Genomic DNA, 23,538 nt, shown 5'->3' on the forward strand with positions numbered 1-23,538 from the left:
GGCGGGAGCCGAGCCAGAGCAGAAAAGCGGCTGCACTCTGATTAAAGAGGAGAAGACGCTACTCAGAAAGCCACCGCGTGTAATTAAAACTCGAAGGACTCCAAAAAAAAAAAAAAAAAAAAAAATGTTTGGAGTGCCGGCGTCTTTTCAGGGTCCCGTTTTTGCAGTTTCTCGCCACGCTCTACAGGACCGTCCATTTTGTTACTGCCATTCAAGGGGTTATCTTCTCCCAACACAACTCCCCTTCCCCCGCACCCTGCAGTTCACGTTCGTTTAGTCAGCAGAATAGCGGTTCGCGCACACGCCGGAGCGTGCGCTCTGATTACTGTCCTCCTAACCGTGATTCTCAGCTTCCCGGTGTGAGAACGTTCCACAGAACCGCGACCGCCGCGCTTTGCCTGAGGCTCTTCGGAGCGTTTGCCTTAGCCGCGGGTGCTGGGCCGCGCTCGGGGGGGTCCTCCGGGGGGGGTCCGGCTCGCCGTTAAGCGCTCTGTCTGAAGATCAGAGCGGGGAGCCGAGGGCCCGCTCACGCCGCTCTAGCGTCGTTAGACGTCGAGCTGCGGAGGGAAAGGAGGAGAAGAAACACCTCGCTCTTCGGCTAACGGGCTACCCGCCGAGGCGCGACTGCTTTCTGCTCCCCCGCTGCTGATGTCATCGCGGGGAGTGTCCGTCAACGCAGCCTCCTTTAATTGGCCTCCACAGCCGCTGTTTATCCTTGTGTGTGCCCCACACCCATCTCCCGGCCCCTCCCAATCTCTGGACAGCACTCTGTTGCAAAACTTCCGGAAGGATCCATTGCCACAGTCAAGCTGGGGTGTGTTACTCGTGAAGGTGTGATTCCACTGAATCCTAAGTGTCCGTGGAAGCGCGTGTTCAGTGGTAAGGTGAATGTAAGCTGGAGCAGTGAGCATTTACAGACACAAGACCCCAGTTCTGCGTTAGGCTCTCATTAGCCAGGCAGCTGCTCGCCAGGTCTGTGCACAAAGAGCAATGCCACACACCACTCTAGATCTTTTACAGCCATCACCTCTGCTCCGTGTTTTATAAGCAACTCATTCGCTCCACTCCAGTGTTCAGGCTTACGCTTACAAATAGAAAACTCCTCACTCTGATCCCTTATAATCTTTAAGCCACAGTCTGACTTTTTAAGACTTTTTGAATGTTTCTGAGTAACAGTGTCTCCACACTGGTGCACCTCCCTCTCTCCATCAACTTTCATTGTACACTGTTACTGATGGTCATTTCCTGTGCAGAAATGTTAGCCTGACCGCGTGTTAAGGGAAGCGAGCCACAGGCGTTCAGTGCTGCGGTGACACACGCTTGCATGCTGGGCTGGCGGAGTGCTGTGCCTAAGGGCCTGTGTTCAGGAGTGCTGTGCCCATGGGCCTGTGTTCAGGAGTGCTGTGTCTGTGGGCCTGTGTTCAGGAGTGCTGTGCCCATGGGCCTGTGTTCAGGAGTGCTGTGTCTGTGGGCCTGTGTTCAGGAGTGCTGTGTCTGTGGGCCTGTGTTCAGGAGTACTGTGCCTGTGGGCCTGTGTTCAGGAGTGCTGTGCCTGTGGGCCTGTGTTCAGGAGTGCTGTGCCTGTGGGCCTGTGGGTTAGGGTTAGGATGGAGGGGTGCAAGTGAAGGGCTACGGATGGAAGGATGAGGGTGAAGGGATGAGGATGGAGAGATGAGGGTAGAGGGATGCAGGTGGAGAGATGAGGTTGGAGAGATGAGGGTAGAGGGATGCAGGTGGAGAGATGTGGTTGGAGAGATGAGGGTAGAGGGATGCAGGTGGAGAGATGAGGTTGGAGACAGGTGGAGGGATGCAGGTGGAGAGATGAGGTTGGAGAGATGAGGTGGAGGGATGCAGGTGGAGAGATGAGGTTGGAGAGATGAGGGTAGAGGGATGCAGGTGGAGAGATGAGGTTGGAGAGATGAGGGTAGAGGGATGCAGGTGGAGAGATGAGGTTGGAGAGATGAGGTGGAGGGATGCAGGTGGTGGGGCTGTGCTGGCTGAGTGGGCAGGAGCGGTGCAGAGGGGGGTGCAGAGAGAGATCTAGAAGTGGGGCTCATTGGATTAAGTGCATGTGAGGGCCGCGCCTAGCAGAACACAGCAGCTCCTCTCCAGAGACCTGCCAGGAAGGCCGCTGTCAGGCCTCTGTGGCACAGGTCTGCAGACGGGGCCGGCGTGGGAAGCTGGCCTTCTGTGATGCCTTTAAGGCACTAATGCTCCGCACGCACTGAGGTGCACACTACAGAGTTAGAGAAGCGTTAGCGCTGCGCGTGAGCGTCAGCGCGGATTAGACAGGTACGCAACCGGCATTAACACGCCATTAACCCCGCCCCGCCCGGCTCAGCGGAGGGCTGAGGCGGACTGACCCGAGGGCGCTCACGGTTTAAGGGGCACCTGCAGCTGGCCCGTCAGTGTCGCCCCTCTCTGAGTGCCGAATAAAGCCCCTTAAACAGCCCCTCCCCCCGACCTGCACGTCTCGGACCCTCCGCGCCGAGGCCCGTCCTCTCCTGAAGCCCGTTTTCCTCCTGCTGTCCTGATGCCGGCGGTGCCAGCTGGTGCCCGTGCTGTCTGCAGTCTGCCAGAGCGTCTGGGCTCCCCGGTGTTTGGGGGGAACGTTTAAGCAGTCGCTCTGCTAGCTGCCCATGAAGGGGGTCTTCAAAGCTCAGCGCCTAGCCCTGGACCATTAAAACTTAGTCAACAGGAGAGGCGCAGCTCGCAGGCGAGACCAGCTCGCTGAGAGAAGGCTTGCGTGTGCGGGGCGGTGACAATCCTCCGCCATCTTGTTTATATTGAGTACTGTTCCCATTGCAAGGGTAAGAATAGGAATGACTGCAGTTAGCAACAACTATGTTTTTTATGTGTTCTTATGCAGTTAATGTCTCCATCACAACAGAGTGTTAAAAAAAAAAGTTGAGGACTTTGCTGTTGGATTGATTGGACCCTTGATTCTGTGTTTCCTCTGTTCCTGCAGAAACTGACGCTAGTGCACGTCAACAGCAACCAGTGTCTGGACAAGGCCACGGAGGAGGACAGCCAGGTGCCCAGCGTCAGAGACTGCAACGGCAGCCGGTCCCAACAGTGGCTCCTGAGGAACGTCACGTTGCCCGAAATCTTCTGAACACGCGTCCGCGGAGAGAGAGACGGAGGGCAAGCGAGAGAGAAAGAGACACAGGCTCCCAATACAAACATTCGAAGAAGAGAATGAAAGAGAGAGAGAGAGCGAGTGGGAAAAATTTTTTCGGCTGGGCTACCTCGGCATGCTTCTCTGCCCTCACGGTGGCTGCAAGAGAGAAATAAATAACTCCCCATTACTCTGTGAGAGCCGGAGAGAGAGAGAGAGAGAGAAAAGACTTGGGCGCTCGAGGGAAAAAAAAAAAACTTGATTCATGTGCACTTGCCTTTCCTAGGAGGCAGTCGTCCCAGTACCGCTTGCATATCGGTTTGTTTACGTGACTGCCTCAGTTTGTTATTTTTGTTTGTGTGTGTGTGCGTGTGTGCGTGCGTGTGTCTGAGCGTGTGTGTGTCTGAGCGTGTGTGTGTGTGTGTGTGTGTGTGTGTTTTCCCTCCAAAAGGGGCGTTGCTTCATTTTTGTTTTATTTAAGTTTTTTTTATATGGAAGTACAAAAAATCAGTGGACGTGTGATTGAAGGGCACACCTGTGATTCAGACAGAATATGAGACTACAGGGTGTCCCCTGGGGATAAGGCCTACTAATACTGGTGTGTGTGTGTGTGTGTGTGTGTGTGTGTGGGTCATCAGTGAGGCCACGGCTTCGGATGAAAAGGATAAGCCACACACTACACGGCCAGACCGAGCGAGTGAAGCTCTTTGTCCACAGATACTTTAGGCCAGTCGAGTCAGAGGACAATGTACTGTGGGGAAGCTCAACAGAGAGAGGAGCCGGTAACAAACTCCAATTGAGAAGAGAACACAATGAAGCAATCATAAAAAAAACAGGGTTGACTTTAAATTCCTATAGGATCAAAAGACAAAATAATCAGTTTTGTGATATCTTCGATTTTTATGTAGGATTTTTTTATATGAATCGTAAACATGATTTTTTTTTTGTTTGTTTTTACAGTTTTTGTGAGTGCCACAAAAAAAAGAAGTGATTTGAGTTTTATTTTTAAAATTTAAATTGGACCCCTTTTTTGTTTGTTTGTCTGTCTGTCTTAAATAAGATGTTAATATAGAGCTAACATGTACACACCTAGGTCTCTGTATATCCCAGAACTGTTGCCTTCTTGGTCATTTTGTGACTGACCTCGATGATCTAATCTTGCTGTTTTGCTCCGTAATGGTGGTCTTTCCATTTCAGTCTGAAGGAGAGAGTTGTGCTTCCACGCTTATCTACTGTGGTGTGTCACCCTGAGACAGTTCCCCACGTGACCCTCCTCGGGCCCTTTCCCTTTCTCGTGTGATGAGCGCACGTCTTCACGTCATCGCTACGTTTCATTGCGGCCATCGCGCACCTTTGCTTGGTCCCACAGGGGGGCGCACTTTGGAAATGCTCGGCGTGGACTTCGCTTCAGGAGCTCTGTATCGCCGGGTGACGCGGAGATCGGTCTCCCCCTTGCGGTCACGCCCGCTTGCACTCTTCAAACCAGCTGAATGCCCCCCTCGCTCCCTACTTCCTCCAATGGCGGGGAAGGGTGAACAGTGGACACGCCCACACATCAGCTGCATTTCATCTTTTTATTTTCTGTAGATACAAAGAAACATGAAAAGACTGCACTCTCATATCTTTTCTGGATTAACAGACCAAAAGAAACCTTTACAGACTGAAGATTATTAACTGTGGAGCAAATGAACAGGTGTGATGTGGAATCCCCCCATAAGGGTTTTCGATGATAACACAGATGCATCATTGACTGATATTATGGAGTCCTCTTGTCTGAAGGCGCACACGGGCCATCGTATCAACAACCAGAAGCCTCATTCTGGATATCATTTTTTTATCATTATATTGCTTTTATCATCATGATTAATTCACGTTTAATATGGATGTTAATGACCAACACCATCTTCTTCCTTCATGTGCTTTATCCGAAGTTTTTGGTAAAGTTCATACATTTCAGTTTCCTTTCTAAGCAGGAAAAAGGGTGTTTACACACATTCTTAAAAATAAATGTCAGTTCATTTGTACTTTTTATTTCATGTTTCTGAGACTGAACCTTGAAGGGTCTGGTGATTTGTATGGCTGTATTTTCAGGGCTCCCGCAGGAGCTGGTCTACAAGGGGGAAATAAAGAGTGAGAAAGTGTTTACAGTACTTACATTACCTTAGTGTGTGTGTGTGCGTGTGTGCGCCTGTGTGTGTGTGTGAGTGTGCCTGTGTGTGTGTGTGGTGGGGGTTGTGTGTGTGTTTTATGTTGTGGTGGGGGGGTTGTGTGGGTTGTGTGGTGTGCGTGTGTGTGTCGCCTGTGTTGTGGTGGGTGTGTGGGTTTGTGTGTGCGTGTGTGTGTGGGTGTGTGTGGTTTGTGTGTGTGGCGTGTTGTGTGGTGGGTTGGTGTGTGTTGTGCGTGTGTGGTTGTGTGTGTGTGGTTGTGTTGCATGTGTGGTGTGTGTGTCTGGTGTGGGTTTGTGTGTGGGGGGGTGTGTTGTGACAGAGCACAACCATTCAGATGTAGACTGAAGTCAGCTCACTGCAACTCACAGCAAAACATTTTCACCAATAAATCGCAAAGAGTCCATGTTATTTTACTTCATGAAACAAACTAGATTGGAAATGCACAGTGTATAAATATGAAAAGGTTGGTAGCTGAGGTTTCTTCAGGATCCTAGGTGAGCGTGCTCCCGGCGTGGGTTTGGGTGGCTGTGATTAAAATGGAGCCGTCAGTCTGGTCACGGACAGCGTGATGACGGGGGGGGGGGGGGAGGGGTTTCTCTCAGCGCACGGCTCTAAGCCTCTCTGTCTCTGCCGCATCTGCATAACAGACACATTAGTGTCAGCCGCCAACGCTGCGCTCCAATTGATGTTTTCATTTCGGCTCTCCGCAGAACGACGGAGACCGCCGCGCGGAGAGGGGCGTAGCGGCTGCGAGGCTAGCCCGTCAGAGCGCTGTCCCATCGATGCGGCGGCAAGCTAATGCATTTTTATTTTCTTTTCTTTTCTTTTTTTTACTGCCATGGCAGAGTATCCTCTGTGAACGTGCAGATGACTTTTGTGATTATTATTCCTAAATCCCCCCTTTTGACCCGTATGCGATTTTTCTGTTTAAATCAGTGTTTCTCCCCTATTCTCATTTGTTTGATTAATAAATGATGCGACTATAGTGGGGAGTAAATCTCAAGGCCAACGTACCTTATTTGTGACACTGAAGGAATGTACAGTGTGTCATTTCGTGTGGTTTCCAAAGGTCTGATGCAGGTAGTTGAGGAGAGATGGGGCAATCAAGATTTCATGCCTGTGTCCTATGCACTTCAAAGCATCTTTTAAAATGCGAACCCAGGCTCTATCACTGTCACTGTACATTTCCTGATTCACTGCATAATCACTTTAAATACCGATGCAGCATTACATATATACATTAACTGTAATATTAACTGCAGACCTGTGCACCTGTAGAGCACAGCTTGCTGTGGCTAACAGGACTGAGTGTTGGTAAGAGGAGGAACCTGGGAGGATTGCTGTGAGGTGGCTTGGGGGGCTTTATTTCTCTGTGCTGCTGGCAGGCAATGCTTTTGTGAACGAATGCTTCCACCCTGATCTTTTAATGAGCACCTCTAGTTTGCCCCCTGCTGGTCAGCATGTGTAAAACAATAGACTGGTTTATGGTTTACAGTCTGGTTTGCTGTGTTAGTCTTCTGCATTCTTTGTTGTGTACCATACTCCTCATTCCTACTGGTGTGTGTGTGTGTGTGGGGGAGGGAGAGAGAGAGAGAGAGTGCTTATAAACCATGTCCATTGTACAGACACTCCCCATACCTTTTCATATGGCAGGAGAAGCCCATTCCACTCCAGGTCCGTAACTAACCACACATGACTGAAAAGGTTTTTTTTGGGGTGTTGGAGTGTAAATGGAACAAACAGTACCACTTATTTTCAGGCCCTGAATACCTCCCCTGTTAAGCAAACCTGTACTTTCTGACCCTACTGCATTTCTCTTTACTAGGGGGTGTTTAACTTTGTTTATAGAATATCAATTTGCATAGTTAAACACTAGTGAGTGTTGAACACCCACCTTTCCTTCAACATAACGTATACTATATATGTGCTTCATGTGCAGGAGGCTAACAGCCATGCCCCTGTACCAACTCCTAGTCATAATGGGAACCACTATCAGCAGTATCACCATTCCTGCTAGTAAGATAGGCATTGTGCACAGTTATGGCAAAAAATCCCTTACAAGCCCTGTCAGTGAAAAATGTCATTACAATATTATTGAACTGTTAAGCCCGTGTGAAGCTTAATGTGCACTGATCTGCGTAGGCAGTGAAAGGAAATCCCAGGATGCCAGAGAAGCTACTTTGGCGAGGCTTCTGAAAGGATGCAAGATGGCAGCAGCCAGCCTAGTACAGATCCCGACCTCGGGGAATTTGTGTGTGCGTGCGTCTGCGAGGAGTCCTGGAGGCGCTAAAGATGTGTGCGTCTCCCGAGCACGCGGTAGCGCGGGGCTCCAGAGGACGGCGCGTCAGTCTTACCTTATCTTTCTCCCAGGAATGTCTCAGACAGTCCTCCCTTTGATGTGATTTTAAAATGCAAACAAACTCTCGGAGCTGTGGAAGAGGAAGTGCTCGCAGATAAGCGGGCACACAAACACACGCATGGCAACGGCGGCGAGATGGGAAACAGGAAGAGCCCCTAAGACCAACAGGAAAAAGCAGACGATGCGACTCAAAAGCTGTTTACCCTCTGCCTTTCCTCTTTTCACCTCGCGGCGGTACGTTTCCGAGAAAACCTGATCACTTCTGACACTGTTTATTCAACCGACCTCACAGACGGACGCAGTCTTTATTCCTATATTCGCGCTTGAGCGTATATATAGTAACCTCCTGAATTATTGGCGCCCTTTGATAAAGATGAGATAAAATTCTGTACGGAAGAGACGCCTGCTGCAGCCCGGTGGGTGACCTGCTCTCCGGCCGTATTTCAGTTCCCGGCACAGGTGGGGGTCCGTCCGATCCCCCGCCTTGACACTTTCTCAGCTGCGGTCCTTTCTCTATCCGTTAACCTGTCCGCTTTTTAAAAAACCTGCGTAATATTTGCGTCAGCATTACAATAGAAGTTGTTAATTGGAACCACGTTCAAGGAATTGTTCTAGAATGGCCTGACCAGATGTGTTGGAACACTGCATCGTCATGCTGACAGAGCAATCATTCCCGGCTGATGGATGACACTGGAAGCTCAGGTGACAGTCGCATGCTGCTAATGAAAGTCCTTCCAGGATTTCAGAAGGCCAAGCAACGGGCATAGATCTAGACGTAGATAGATCACGCATAAAATTGAATTGAATAGAAGTGTACACTGCATACAGCTAAATGCAGTCGTTTGATAAAAACTGTGTTGGTCCCTCTCTCAAAAACTTTAATTGCCGCCATTATCAGCAGCATTTCCTAAAAAGTGTACTCAGTGCAGATTTTTTCCAAGGCAGAATTTGTAAGGATTACTATTAATTGAACAGGGGTTTAAAACTAATCTTGTTTGCGTAAAAGACACCCATTATCCAGCCATTGCTATGCATTTGATCTCTCCTATTAACCTGTTTAAAAATTGAAGTCACTGCTGAATAATTAGGTGAATTCATTTATTTCCTTGCAAACATTCCAGACTGGTGCCAATCCTTTTACTCTTATAAGTCTGGATTCAAGTTTTAAAAATGATAATAAAAAACCATTTTAATTTCACATGCTGAAAGTTCATTTTCTTGAAACTTCCCTAGAAAAAAATTCAACCGAGTTGGACCACTCTTCTAATCAGCAGAACAGCTGTCCGCTGTCTCCTGGCAGCCTTGACCTCTGACCTCTTCCTTCCCTGAATACCTTTGATGCAGTTTGAGTCCAGGGTACCTCAGAATGCACAAACCAACATAATGTTTTCACACGCTCCTGCTCTCTCTCTCTCAGCAGTAAACTCGGCCCTGAAGGAGTCCTTTTACTCTGAGTACAATTCATCCTTCTTGGACTTAAACTGTGCTGAAGTTGAGATATCATTTTACTTCATAGATCAGCATGGAAGTCAGAGACGTTTTGCTCTAACATAAAGCTACATTTTCAAACAGGGAAGGCCCAGTGCCAGGGAGTGGAGCACAGATGCAGATGTAAACAGCACTTCCTGTCCTTTGTGCACGGCTCCAGGGCCCCGAGCAATCAGAGCGCTTTACAGGCAGGCGTCGCCCGAGTCCTCGGCCAGGTTAATGAAGAGAAAGCCTTAATGAAGTAATCAGGCTCCGGAGCGCCGCGACGAGCGCCTCTGAGCTGCTGGTCCGCACGGCGCCCCCCGCCTGTCATAAGCACACCGGGCGGGAGTCAATACAGGATAATTGAGACCGCGAATGGATATCGATTTCAATCCCCCCCCCCCATCGCCGTCACGGGAGGGTGGGAGGACGGGGTGGTGGGGGGTGGCTCGTCCAAACGGCACGCTCGCACGGAGGAAGAGGGAGCAACCCCCCCCCATCCCCCCACCCCTCCATTTGTACCACGCAACCGAGGTCCAGGGAGGCCCCCGGCATGATCCAGAAATATACCGGCAGAGCAGGAAATCATAGCGTGACCTTGGGATGCCTTTCAAGTTCAAATTTTATATTCATTACAGCAACTGTTCCCAGAGCACTGCAGAGCAGAGATAACACACAGATGATTGCCAAGTGAGATTGTTTGCATCGACTCTTTTCGTCATGAAGAGGTGCTCAAGAAAGTTGCCAGGACGATTTCTTCAAAGAAATTTAGAAATGAATGCATTTAAATGTACGATTAAGCATTTAGCACTAATCCAAAGCAATTTTAAAAGAACATACAAAGGTTTTGGCAACAAGTCAAGTCACCTTTGTCACAATCAATAGTAGCATATTAACCCACAACACATTAAGCACCAGAGTAGGTGCAGGAGAGATTGATAATTGAAATAGCAAAATGGGTTTGAAGATGCAGTGATAAATGCTCAAGATGCATATTAAGCAGGTGCATTCTCAGTCTGCAGTGGAAAATAACAGTGATTCTTGTCCTGACGGTAATGGGGAGCTCATTTTACCACTGCGGGGCCAGACCAGAGAACAGACATGTCAGAAAGGTGGAGGAACCCTTTTCAGAGCGAATAGCGATGCAAGCAGAGGATGTGGAGGACGTGTATGGTTTCATAATGGATCAAAGGTAAGAGGGTGTGCAGTTCTTGCTGCAAACCTCACTCTGGATTCCAGTCCATCACCTAAAACGCAACCTGGCTAAAGCTGAAATGCTTTTCGTTCCCTCACCACTGCAAAACCCACAGGAGAGCTCACACTCAGAGCACGTCTTCCATAAGAAGCCTAGGGGTAAACCTAGATAATCGGTTCTCTCAACTTCCTGCGGAAATATAAGCTTTTAAAATGACTTCAAATCCCTCTCAGGAAAATGTAAATTCAGCCTGACAACCTCGATTACAGCCTCTAAATTTAGGAATTCTTTACCCGAAGAAAAAAGGAGTTGCAGTGGTTATTCTTTCAAACATCACCTCAAAACCTGGTAAGAACAAATCAGTGGTGCTGCCATAATGTCAAAAAATTAGGCCATGCTATTCACTAAACACCCTATTGCATATTATTTACCCTAACTTTGATTCAGCTCGACTCTTTGTCAGGATGATTTGTTAGCGGCTACAGATGAAAGTGAGCGGTTTAGCGTACTCTGGCACGCCATGCTTCGATGCAGCAGCTGACATATAGACTGTATGTGTAACATATGCGGGCCTACTGCATTTAAAATTAGCCTGCACTTGCAACTTCAAATAGCAAAGACCGTAGTGACATCAATATCATCTTGAGACATTGTACATAAACACTTATCTGGTGACTTGTGTTCATTTCAGTACTGGAAAGAAACAATGCAAGAACCCGGAGTGTATTCCAAAGTTTTATTGTATTAATGTTTTCAGTAGAAAATACATTACTTGTTTCGTGTGATAACAGTCAATATTAGTACACCAAGCCATTTAATACTGAATGCTGCCTCAAACAAGGAAAGCGCTCTCATTTTTTCCAATCATGAGACTGTCAAAGTTTAACCACACAATAGTGTCAATTCACATTACACATGTTCACAAAGAGGAACAAACATTCTCTATGTGGAGTGAAGTTGAGAGTTCCCAGTGAGGCATATTTCAAAGTGCTGTGACAGAGGTATTACTGAAACTTAAATGAAACATACGGATTATCTTAAAATGCTACTTGACTCAAGTTGCTGATCAACATTGTATCAACAGAACGTTCACTTTGTCGCATCAATGTTCTCTTATCGAATGCACAAATCATTTTGGCTAACCCGTCCATTTTTCAAAAATATCAAGCTACAGTTTTAATGTAAGGAAACTTAATGATCGAGTTAAAAGTTATCCTTGAATGGTGTTTTATTCCTTAGAAAAAAGATAAATATCCAGACACCTGGTTAGCGCTCAAACACACCACTTTGCATAACTTGAATTCAAATCTGTGGGCAGGGCTGTTAAGGCCCTTCAAATACAGCAGACATTCTTTTCTGGAGCTTCACTGCAGCTTGCATCAAGGTGTACCCAGGTGTTATGAGCTGCAGGTGATGACCTCATTTCCTGTTTAATTCTTATGATCCTCTATCTCATTCTGTACACCTGTGCGAGAAGGTGATGGCAGCGTAAAGGTATTAAGCATATACATGTATCAAAAACACTAAAGTACTAGCTTTTCCAAGAGGATGACACTTCGAAAGTTCATAAAAACCTGCTGTACATTTGCTCTAACACGACGTGAAATCTAATCTGATTCTGAATGATCCCTATTTCAAAGCCGATAATTACACAGATCCTGTTCCGCATTCTAGGTGAAAGTAGCAAGGCCAGGCCACGACTACACAAATCATTTTAACTGTAAACGTACAACGCCGTCCGAGTGCGAGGGGAACACACAACCGGTCCACACGGGCACAGGTAGAACGAACAAGCGATTGAGTTTTTTAAACGGTTTCCTTGAGCGAAAGTTTTAATACCGCTTCCCGTCAACTGTGGGCAAGCACACGCTGAAGTCAAGGCCTGTCAGGTACACCAGAGTGAAAAGGCTGTCTCAGCACCCCAGAAAAAATGTGTTGCTGATAAAAATAAGCAGCCGTGACCACAAAAGAAATTTTGTGATTATCGTTCTGTACGCTTCGAAGGAACGGCCAGCGATGATAAAAAATAAAAAAAAACCAGGAAGTGGCTAACACAGCAGGTTGAGTTCGCAAGGAGAGGCCGAGCCGGCCCTTAATCCTTCCGTCTCACCAGAGAGTACCGTGGACTCACGAAGGCTATCGCTATTTCAATATGGCTTAGGTTTAAAACACATTCATTTGTCAACAACGTTGGCGATGATAAAAATTGCAGAGAAAGCATGACGCCACGTCTCTAGCCCTGTGAGACCCTTTGCTTTCCAGGCATTCCAGAGGCACCATTTACCCATTCGGTTTAGAACAACATTTCCCAGTTCCCAAGGCCCTATGCTATATTTTAGCGTCATATTTGGAATGAGACATTTTCTACTGTTACTCAGAATGCCTTGAGTACACACAACATGGGCCTGAAACTATGACGATGTCTGGGTCTCAGAGGGCTAGCATTCAACACCCTGAGGTCGACTGGACCCGAGAGCAGTGTGACCCCCGTCCCCTTCTGGAGGGCAGTGGGATTCTCTGCCCGATATCGATCATCTCCAGGCTAAAGCTTTCAGAGCCTTCCGTTTCCTCGTAACACCACCAAGTTAGTCGTTTCCTCTAAAAACTGGGGAGAAAAAAAGTTTTAGGACAAGGACGCGACCGCTCTGTCTCTGGGACGAACGAGCGCCGTAAATCTCCGGGCCGATTTGCCTGCTCAGCCCTGGCCCCGCCCCTCTCACCGACTGTGCCCTAAAACTGTAATAAAATCGCGGGCAGACAGAGACATGTTTGACAGTGCTGGAGGTGGCTGCAGTTTGTGGTTTCTACACTTGGGATGTGATATTGTGCGCACTGTCTAGCTGAGTCAGCCCAGACAAGGCAAGTGGTTATTAAACAGAAAAATGGCAGCGAGATGCCCACACAGCAGATTCAATGGCCTCAAAGGGGAGCAGAGAAGAGTGGTTTCTTATCTGGTAGTAGTTTATCAGTAGTAAACAATGCGCATGTGCATTAAGCACAGGAGGAAGCAAGCTTTTGTACCTTGAGTTCTGTTGTTCCCACTCCTTGTTGTTCCTGTCCATAGAGTACAGCAGGCTTGCAGCCTTCCAGGGAGACAGTGACATTTAAATGTAAACTCTTGAGCAATGAACACACATTTTGTGTCCTCTTCTAAAAACAGCGGTGCAAGTACATCTTCCAAATCCAACATAAGCGCGTCCGGCCTCGAGAACTGAGGTAAACCTTTAAACTGAAGGCTTGTAGCCACTGATATCATTAGTACACATTAGTAGCTGTGCAAACGTAATCAAACTAAGAATTATCACCGTATATCCCAGTGCAGTGCCAAAAAAGACAAACTTTCAGGTGACCGTGTCAAGGTGAGCCACAAAGTTAGCGAAACTTTAAAATAACATTACGTGAAAACACAGATAAAGAGAACAGCCATACAAAAAACATTTGAGTGATAGGAAACTATATACAGTAGACAGAGAAAGGAGGACAGAGCCTCCCTGGGGAATGCGAAGCCAATATTTCCACTTGTGAGCCGTGCTCCCGTTCCTTTAAGAAGTGCGTCCGTCTCCGCCCACGCTGTCAAACAGCTCACGAACGGCCACACGAGGAGCACCAACTCCGTCACATCACGGAAAATATTGTTAAATATATGTTATAAAGTGCTGATCTCAGAGAATTACTTAACGTGCACACCATTGGTTGTTAGCAATAATCGTAATACCAATAACATGGAAGGCTATGCCCGATCTCAATTAAACCAGCTGAAAGTAAAATCTAAATATTTTTGTTAAGTACGGTGAATCAGAATGGGTTTCTGTTTAAAGCAGGGCTCCGTAAACCCTGGTCCTGGAGGGCTGAAAATTCACTTAAAGCGGCTGGTCACACAGTTAGCTCCTCTCACCAGGTTCCTTCAGTCTGAACTGGTTGGTAATTACGGGCTGAAAGTGAAACCCAGCTCTCCCGGACCAGGGTGGGGCGGCCCTGGTTTAAAGTGTAAAAGGACCCTGTGTAGCCTCACGGTGTGGGAGTGACACCCCCATTCTGCCACCGGTCTTTTTGGTACGTAGCTACGGAGACTGTGCTCCAGCCCGCTAGCTGAGGCCATGACTGCTGCTTTTCTCTCCCAGAGCAGACACGGACTCTGGATGCACTCAGGTTTCAGCTGGTGGTGCCGGCAGCTCCGGGGGTTTCTGTAGGGAGGTTCTAGTGGCTGGTGGCCCGGCGACGCCACGCCACGGGAGGTAGCCGGGGGCTCCGACCCCTTCTCCGAGCTTCCGCCGTGCAGCGAGGGATTCTCATTGGCCGTGGAGGAGGGTGCGGGCAGTAAAGAAACGGAAAGAACGCTACAAGCAGAGGAGACCGCTGGCTCCAGTCGCTTCGAAGGGGCGGAGGCCGGGAGAGAGACAGCCAATCGGGACGCCGACGCCGCCCTCACTCCGTCTCCCTCTTTGGCAGGGTGGGCGTGTCCAAGAACGACCTGAAAGGGAGGAGGAAGGGTGACCTCATTGGCGTGCTCGCCGGCGCGACAGGCTGTGGCCGCGTTTGGTACGCCCCGCCTGAGAGAAGCCGGTCTCCTGGCAGGTGACAGACAACGATCTCCGAACGACCGAATAAACCCCAGAAACTAAAATGAAAGGGGCCTGCAGCTGAGCAGTTAAGAGGGGGTTTGAAACGGCGGAGGCTAAATTCCCGCCCGCTGTGAGTCATGCGGAGTGAGTTTGTTCCGAGCCGCTGCCATTAGCGCATGCTATTAATACACCGATATAATAAGCAGCCGTACTGGTGCCCTTATTAAATCTGTCATTTCCACAGATCCACCTGTGAAACGCGGGCCTCCACTGAGATGTCCCAGAATTAAAGAGGAAGTCTGAGCAACGTCAGCGCAACTAATTGGGGGGTTTGGTTGACTTAGGCTACCGGGGGGGGGTGGGGGGGGAGGAATTCACACAGATAGCACTATCCTTTCAGTATCCTAAGTGTAAAAAGGTAAGGTTTGGTACAGCTACTCCTTCAGTCGAATCCTTCCAGGTGAACAAATAATTTATCCGCCGATTTAGCCTCCAGTTGGCCATTACTATTTAACTGCGCACACTCAAACGGCTTCAGGCTCTGAGTAATGTGCTGAATAATGTGTGCGTATGAGTGACTGCAGATTTGGGAGGGACGTAAAAACGGTGAAATGGGCTGTAAACACTAAGTGGCACTGTAATTATAAACATTAACTGCCATTTTTAAGGGCGAGGTTAAGCGCGCTGCGTTCGTCTGCGCGGCAGCGGCAGCGCATCTGCATACATCTCAAGCAGAATATCAGCCTCAGTCGTGCGATTACATTCAATATGTCTCCATTCAATTAACATCTCACGGCGCAAAAGTGTGGTTACCTCAGTTTGTGCTATGATTGGTGGAATAAACTGCCACTCACCAGGGTACTCTGTGTAGGTGGAGAAGCAAAAAGTAGGGGAGGGACTTCTGGATTTCTTGATATCGTTTCAGGTCTTATTGGTACTGGCAGTTTTGTGTGAGGTATTTTAGATACGTTTATATTGACCTGCTAGCTATAAACACTATTAAATTTGTATGCTCATATGTATAGTCTCTGGAAACATAAGCCTGCTGCAGTAAAAGCTGCTTTGTAAAAGTTATTTTAAGAGTATTTTCTTGCTTTAGACCACAAACCCCCAAATGCCTCTTCACCAAACATTGTAAAGCCAACTGGTTCTCAGACAGTTCTGTAAGAGTCTAAAATATCCTTCATTGCACATAAACCTGTCCGGGCCAATTGAAAATCAACACTAAACCTGGAGTATTATCAAAAAAGCCAGAAAGTGAATCCCTTTAACTCTTTAACTACAAGAGTGGGAGTGGTTTCAGCTCCACAGAGGGGAGCTTAAAGCACACAGGGGGCGGGGCCTGATGTGACGAATGGGCCAATGGGGCTGGCTGACCTGGAGATGTGGGCGGGCCAGGTGGAGGTGACGGGCGTGGGCTGGGCGCTGCTGGGGCTCATCAGCATGGCGCTGTAGATGTTGGAGGCCACCACCAGGATGCAGAGCAGGATGGGCCCGATGATCGCCCCCTCCAGGCCCAGGTAGTAGGCGCCTCCGGCCACCGCCAGGCCCGTCAGGTAAGGGTGGCCGCCCCTGAGTGGGACACAGGCCGGGGTCACACACACCGTCCGCAACTACTGAGGCTGAACACCAACAAGAGTCGCTCAACACCACCCGAAAAGCCCTAACAGCAACACAGACTGCGCCACTAACACGGGTGTAGCACAAGTCATTCAGACAAGTCCAGCTGTCTTATGGACAGACAAGTGATGTCATGGGTGGAGGCACTGGACTTTTAATTAGAGGGTTGCGAGTTTGAGTCCCAGGTGGGGACTGGTGCTGCTGTACGCTGTAAGGCAGGATTTTACCTCACTTCCTCTGGCGATAACCCAAATGTTTGGTCATTGCAAAGTAAACTGTTTTTGCGCTGTAATACTTGCCCAGCCAAGTAAGTAATGTTTTACAAGGCAATTTGTACAACAGCCAAGTCAGACATCTTTATAAAAACGCACAAAGGTACACATTACCCATTTTCAATGTGACAGGGCTTAGTGGTGTGCATTTAGTAGTACGGTGTCGTCTGTTTAATTCAAAATGCCATTCAGCCATTTTGCTTGGGGGTCCTCAAGGTCTCCATTCTAACGATATCCGGTGTTTAATTTTTAATCAACTTAAATGTTACAACTAAATAACCTTTTATACCTCAGAACAGGCAACACAATCTGAATAATGTTCAGTAAATTCTCCAGTAAAAACCTTCACAGCAGTCTGTCTGGTTGCGTTTTTCCCCAGAGCTGAGAACACAAGCCTACTCTTTAGAAGCTCAGGCAGCTTGTGTGCAGTCTACAGCCTATTAATATAAAAACAGACCTCTTTTCCACCCTTTTAGCCATTACTCTTCTTCCCCTTTTTCGTAGCGTGCCCTCATTTTCACACAGACATCACTAGATTCAACTCATTTATCCTTTCCTTTTCCTCTTCCCTCGCTCTCTTAATGGTTCTTGTGAACCGCAGCTGGCCTTGCTAATAATAACATCTCTGTCTCTGATATCTCAGGCGCTCCGTCATCCCCCGTTCCTCCCCTGATGAAGCTTATCTCCTCATCTCAGAAGTTAAAAGGGGGCTGGGGGTGAGGGTCCCCCTGGACTGGGGTGTTGGGGAGATGGAGGTAAAGAGGCAAAAATGGTGAAGATATGAAATCTGATCTACACCTCAGATTTGTCTGTTTATTTCTCTGTATTTTATTTGTTTCAATTGCCCTAGAATTGGGGGAGAGACACCTTACTGTACGTCAGATACTCTATCCCTCTAAAATCACACAAAGTTGAAACATACAGAAATATGAAACGAGCACATGCACACATACATGTGCACAATACACGCACGTAAACACACATACACACACACACGTACTTGTGCGCACACACACGTAAACGCACATACACACGTATACACACACACACACACACGCACACACACATACACACACACACGTAAACACACATACACACATATGCACATACGTACACACGCACACACACACACACGTAAACACACATACACACGTACACACACACACACACACACACACAAACACGCACACACACATGCACACCCATAAGAGCCTCTGACCCTGAAATGTCCGAGTAGATGGCCGTGTCCACGAAGTAGGTGGGCAGGAGGTGGAAGACGAGCAGCAGCACGGCCTTGACGCTCTCGCCCTGCGCCAGCCACAGGTCCAGCACCGCCGGCAGCGCCGCCCAGTACGTGCCCAGGAAGGGCACCGCGCCCAGGATGGCCGCCATGGCTGCGGAGGGAGAGGGGGAAGCGTGAGAGGCCGCAGACGGGCGGCGGGGGGACGGGTCCAGCGCGCCAGAGTAAACGGGAGCGGCTCAGAGACCAGCAGACAGGCGGCCCCACAGCACACAGAGTCAACGCTAGCAGCCTGCTCTACATATAAACCCACCGCAACGTTCCGGGCTTTTCCGCAGCACTCCCTTTCATGCCGCAGAGCTTTACAAACGACTCACCGTTGCTTCGGGCGCCCAAAGTTGCGCTCCCGCTGTTTTTAAGAGCTGCAGGAGAGCGGGGGAAGGTTTCGGGGCCGTGCGCACACTGGCCGCCTCCCCGAGGTCAGGACCTCCTCCGCCCGGTGGCGTGTGGAGCAGACGCTGCCCCCTGCTGGAACTCGCCCCCGCCAGTCGCCACACGAGACCTCTCTGACCACCTCCTGCCCCCCCCGCTGGCCGCCAACCCCGGAGCAGATGGCCGCCTCCCCTGAGAGAGAGGGGGAGGAGCCCCAGAGCGGTCGCCGTGGGCGCGAGCAGATGGCAGAGCGGTAACCGGAGCGAGGCCCACAGACCCAGGGCTACAGGGGGTCTGAGGGAGTCTGAGCAGCGCTACCTGCTACACAGGGCTACGGAACATAGCACCCGAGCCACAGGTGTAGATTTCGCCGGGGACGCAGGGGATACGTCCCCTTCATATTTAGAACGCGTGCATCTGTCCCCCCGCCAATAAAAACATGAAAGAAGCATTTCCACCATAAACTGATGCAGAAAAGGCACAAATAGGTGCATAAAAATTCACCAGAACGCAGGAAATGAAGTGTTTGACGCTCAAAGTTTCCTGGGGGAGGACCACCCAGACCCCCCCTCCCCCCACTTAATGCGTCCCCACCAATGTTCAAATGAAACCTACGCCACTGATCCAAGCCTCAGCCCGATGACCCCCTAACACTAAAGTTCCTCTCCGAAAAGAACAGACTGAAACAGCCTCCTCAGGGAAGCCCAGGCTACACTGCCCCGCTCGGGCCTGGGGAGGCACGCCGCCCCCCCGCTGACGCGCCATCTGAGCGCGGACGCCCCTGTGCGCCCCGGGCGACCCACACAGCCCGCCCCCGTCTGGGAGATGGAGCAAGGCCCGGGACGCAGGTTCCGGTAGGTCCGCTAGCGCCTGCACCTCGACAACGGCCATGGTAACGGCCATTTTAAATCAAAACACAGCACCGATACACTGTCTGCAAAAGGGCTGCACTACTGGGACACAAGTAAGGCGAAAACTACACGGGGCCAATAGGGGAAAGGCAGTAGAAGGCGGATAACCATCGACTGAGTCCGAGTCCGAATCTCCCCTGAATACTGCAGGCTGATAATAAAGCGAGTATTTAAGAGCAGGATATGCAGTATTGACATGCGCTTGACTCTTAAGAGGAGAGGGAACCTAAACACTGTATACGATGCCTTGAGTGCAGTATCTCTTTCCCAGCAGTGTCACTGCAATGTTTCTGTATTATTATTTACGTACCAGACTCTCTGAAAATGCCTCAGTGCCAGTGTAGGCGGCATATTAGCCTGTCACAGAACCCGAGTGATAAACGGGTTTGGTTTCCTCACTCACCGAGCAGACGGTGAGCGCTGAACAGAGTCTTGGATCAGAGCCACGCCCCGGGCTAGTACTGTGAAAGGGGGTTATGGTTTGGGGGGCGTGGGGTGGGGTAGGCACAACTGGGGTTCCCCTGGAGCTCTGGCACAGGCAGTGGATCTGTTCCCAGCCTCAGGGTAATGGGGGAGAGGGAGGGGGAGGGAGGGGGACGGGGAGGGTGGGGTGGGGGGGGGTATTGCTCCAGGTCCAGCCAGGCTGTTTCGGTGGAGGACAGCACAAGAGAGCCGGAGGGCTGGACGGAGCCCTCGCTGTGATTCATTAAGAGGGAGGGAGGCTGCCAGGGCTGCGCAGACTAAACTCCTGCTTCCCTGCGCAGCCTGCCACTCCATACCCCCCCCCTCCCCATTTTTGGATCAGGCAACGTTGCTGGGATACAACAGAACGCAAGCACGCCCACTCCACAGGTGCTCTTTATTAAACATCCCTCCCCTCCCCTCACCGCACCCTCCGATATATCTCAGCTCAAGAACCTGCCTTCCAGAAGCTTCACAAGGTCAAAACGACCCGGGTTCCGTGTGTGACCGAAATGATAAAGGCCCATTCATGTTGCACGCCCTCCACACCGAATGTATTTCACATCTGCGGTCGGCCAAGAAACCAAACCACATATTGACACAGTTTTAACTTACGGGTACATACTGAGCCATTTTAAATTCATGTTCTACATCCCACCGACGTAATTAAATAAATCTGCTCAAACTGCGGAAACTGAATGGGAGCCAACAGCCTGAGTGATATAGTAAGATCCCCCATTTCAAGGTCCAAAGAACAGCCTCTTCCTCCTTTTCCCTGCCCGAGGACAAGTATTTAGTGCTCTCTGTGAAGCTGCCAATAATAGCCCTCTGTCTGAGGACCACATGTCCCAAACTGCACTGCCCTGCTTAAAATGGAAGAGAGGGACCCAGCCTCTTTAAGATTCTCTCTTCTGCCTCCTGGTGTTTATCTTTCACAAACACCTCAAACCACCTCCTTCCCTTTCTTACTTTTTCTGTTTCAGATTTCATTCTGCTCTCCAATTTTCACCGCTGTATTATCTAGCTTCGTTCACACTCAGCTAAGAAAAGGCTCACTCATAAAAATAAAAAAAAGATTTCCTAGATATTTTCACAAGTTCTCCATTCCCCAAGAAGACCATACTCTACAAGAGGGCCTGGCACTGCTTTCATATGGTACAGTAATGATAGAACCATTTCTTTAAGAGTTGGCAACAAGTTATCTGACGAGAGATGGCCTAATTATGATTCATTAAGAGCTGATTCCATATGCTGTGGTTGAGGGCTAATGCCCCTGGCATAGTAACAACAGGGAAATAAACCCATCCTAAGAGTTATGTTTTCAGGGCACTGTTTATACTTATTTATAGTTACAGAGTATATTCTGGATATTTGCAGATTATAGATGACACAGTAATTAATATATATCCACTGCCCATTTGAGCTGTGTTACATCACACCTGTATTTCCACAAAAATGTTCTGAAAAGACATTTCTGAGGTCCTCTGGTATAACTTTTGTTGGACTTTAGTTGTAGCTCTAACTGATGTTATTTGAGCAGAACCTTTGACCTTTGGCAGACAAACGCTGACAGGTGAAGTGAGGAGTGGACGCAGGTGCGTGAACAGCAGAACCACATCCAGGGGCTCACCTGAGGGGATGAAGACGACGTTGATGCCGAAAATGGTGTGCGTCAGCCAGGTGTAGAGACCGTAGAACCCCGCCATCTTCAGAGAGGCGTCGAACACACCTCTGTGGGGAGGAGCACACGCATGTACAACACGCACACACAAGCGTGCAGAAATACACACAAACACCAGGTGCGTGCGCGGATGTACGCATACGCACACCCATACAATATGTGAGCAGTAAGCAAACAGACAGGTTTCAGATGAAGAGTAGTGGTCCTACCTAGTCACATGTAAAGCACCTCTTATCCAGCAGACTGGACTCTTTTTCCCCTTTTACATTATCATAGACTAGTTTACCCCCAAGTCACAACAGATGGGCTAGCTTTGACAGAGGCCATATTTGTGATGTGCAGGACCGAAGATTCAGGCTGAGGGGTGAAAATAACACGGATAACAGGGCCTTTTCATTCACGATTTGTTTGGTTTCAGACACAGAACAGACACACAGAAGTGTCACCAGCGCGTCTTTCTAAACACAGCCCAGTGCTCTGCCAAATGCTCCACGAGCACTGCCAAGCAGACCTGCCTACAGTTCAGACAGAAGGCTGGAAGGGAAACGTATGGAGAGATGGAGAGGGGGAGGAAGAGAGATAAATGAATAAGACAGTGAGAAATCAAAAAGAGGAGCATATAAGAAAGAGCGAAATACTGGGAGAAAGAAAGAGGGGAGAGGGAAGGAGAGTGAGAGAGAGAGCAGAGATAGAGAGAGAGAGAGAGAGAGAGAGGGAAGACAGAACTGAGGAATGAGCTTGGTGCCTCTGTGCTACCTGCTTGTGAAGTGAGCACTAAAACACACCAGCTTCATTCCATTAAACACACGACAGACTGCCTGATAAAATGTGTTTAAAAATCTTTGCAATATAACAACCAGCACAGCACGCGCCTGAATGTTTACTTTGACCGTTTTCTTTTTTTTGCCAAAGACTCATTTCAGGTAGATGAATAGAAAAAATCCTGGGAGGCTCTCCTCTCCTCTCCGTCTCTCATTTCATTTCCTTCCTTTCCCCCACCCGCCCGCTCTTCCTCTCCTTGGCGATGGCTGCGGCTCATCTTTAATAAAAGGTGGTAAATTCGGCTGCAGCTGCGTCCCGTTGGCACTCAAATGAATTGTGGAGAGGCCGAGCGGCGGGCGCGCTCGGGAGGAGAGGGGAGAGGCTCCCCCGCGCGCTTTTCAATTACAGGGCGCGGCGTGAGCCGCCGTCCGCCCGGGCGGGGCCGGTTAGCGCGGCTCCGTCTGCCGAAGCGCCGCGGGGCTGCCGCGTGACCCTCGAAACCGGGGAAGCAGACGCTCGACTCGGCGCCGCGCCGTTTCTATATTAAACACCTCCCCCCGAATCTCAGCGAGAGCGCAGCCCGTACGGGGAGAGCACGGGGCCGAGGGGAACGCCGTCACCACGCGCGGGGAGAACACGGGGCTGAGGGGAACGCCGTCACTACGCGCGGGGAGTTACACCTCCGAACCGCCGTCCCCGCGTCCTGCTCGCCGTCTCTTCGTGCCACAAAAAATCTGTTTTTAAAATTCGCTATTTCCGTGAAGACAGAAAGTCCCGCAGCAGACAGTTTTTTAAAAGCTGTCTGTGTGGGAAATGAAAAGACTGTGATCACCCAGTTGGTGATGTTCAGCGTGCTTATCTGAAATAATTATAATTATAATTATAAAAATTGCTGTTACAGCATTAACTTAAAGTAGGGAGATCAGAATCTCTGATGTAGTACCAGTATGTCCATTTCACTAACAATGGCCATGCATGTACAGGCAAATTTGTCTCATCTCAATGAACTACACACATCCTCCATACAAATGATCAAACCTCCCTGAAAACAATTACCTTTCAATAAATCTTAATAAAAGGCTAGAGGAAAGTGTTTACATCACCGAGTCTGTCACTGATAATCAATGCATCACAAATTAGAGCTAATTAGCACCTGCCCTAGATAAAACTGTTCAGGTGACTGAGCCCAAACCATTGGGGAATGTGTCGCTATAGCATCAGTTACGCTACAGTGACACTTGCCACACTGATGACACCAACAATGGTTACAACACCTTGCTTTGCAT

General features: G+C 49.1%; 2 protein-coding genes and 1 long non-coding RNA gene across 4 annotated transcripts in view; 1 reads left to right on the forward strand and 2 right to left on the reverse strand.

Annotated features, from left to right (window-relative positions):
- The window catches only part of LOC135257147 (polypeptide N-acetylgalactosaminyltransferase 1), a 54,741-nt gene extending 49,482 nt beyond the window's left edge, over positions 1-5,259 (forward strand). Inside the window, exon 9 of the mRNA XM_064339606.1 lies at positions 2,969-5,259. Coding sequence (XP_064195676.1) covers positions 2,969-3,115 — 147 coding nt within the window. The 3' untranslated portion in view covers positions 3,116-5,259. The remainder of the gene's footprint in view (positions 1-2,968) is intronic.
- A 1,041-nt stretch (positions 5,260-6,300) lies between these two features.
- On the reverse strand, positions 6,301-7,873 carry LOC135257170 (uncharacterized). Its single transcript, XR_010330612.1, has 2 exons — positions 7,641-7,873; positions 6,301-6,428 (listed from the first exon to the last, which is right to left on the reverse strand). It is a non-coding gene; the product is annotated as an uncharacterized LOC135257170 (long non-coding RNA).
- A 3,159-nt stretch (positions 7,874-11,032) lies between these two features.
- Positions 11,033-23,538, reverse strand: part of tmem245 (transmembrane protein 245) — a 31,353-nt gene continuing 18,847 nt past the window's right edge. For both annotated transcript variants that reach the window (XM_064339661.1, XM_064339651.1), the window contains 4 exons: positions 21,440-21,540; positions 17,984-18,158; positions 16,250-16,444; positions 11,033-14,781 (listed from right to left, as the gene is read on the reverse strand). In XM_064339661.1, coding sequence (XP_064195731.1) covers positions 14,736-14,781; positions 16,250-16,444; positions 17,984-18,158; positions 21,440-21,540 — 517 coding nt within the window. In that variant the 3' untranslated portion in view covers positions 11,033-14,735. The remainder of the gene's footprint in view (positions 14,782-16,249; positions 16,445-17,983; positions 18,159-21,439; positions 21,541-23,538) is intronic.

The sequence above is a fragment of the Anguilla rostrata genome, chromosome 1 (genome assembly GCF_018555375.3).
Source record: "Anguilla rostrata isolate EN2019 chromosome 1, ASM1855537v3, whole genome shotgun sequence".
Classification (NCBI taxonomy): Eukaryota; Metazoa; Chordata; class Actinopteri; order Anguilliformes; family Anguillidae; genus Anguilla; species Anguilla rostrata.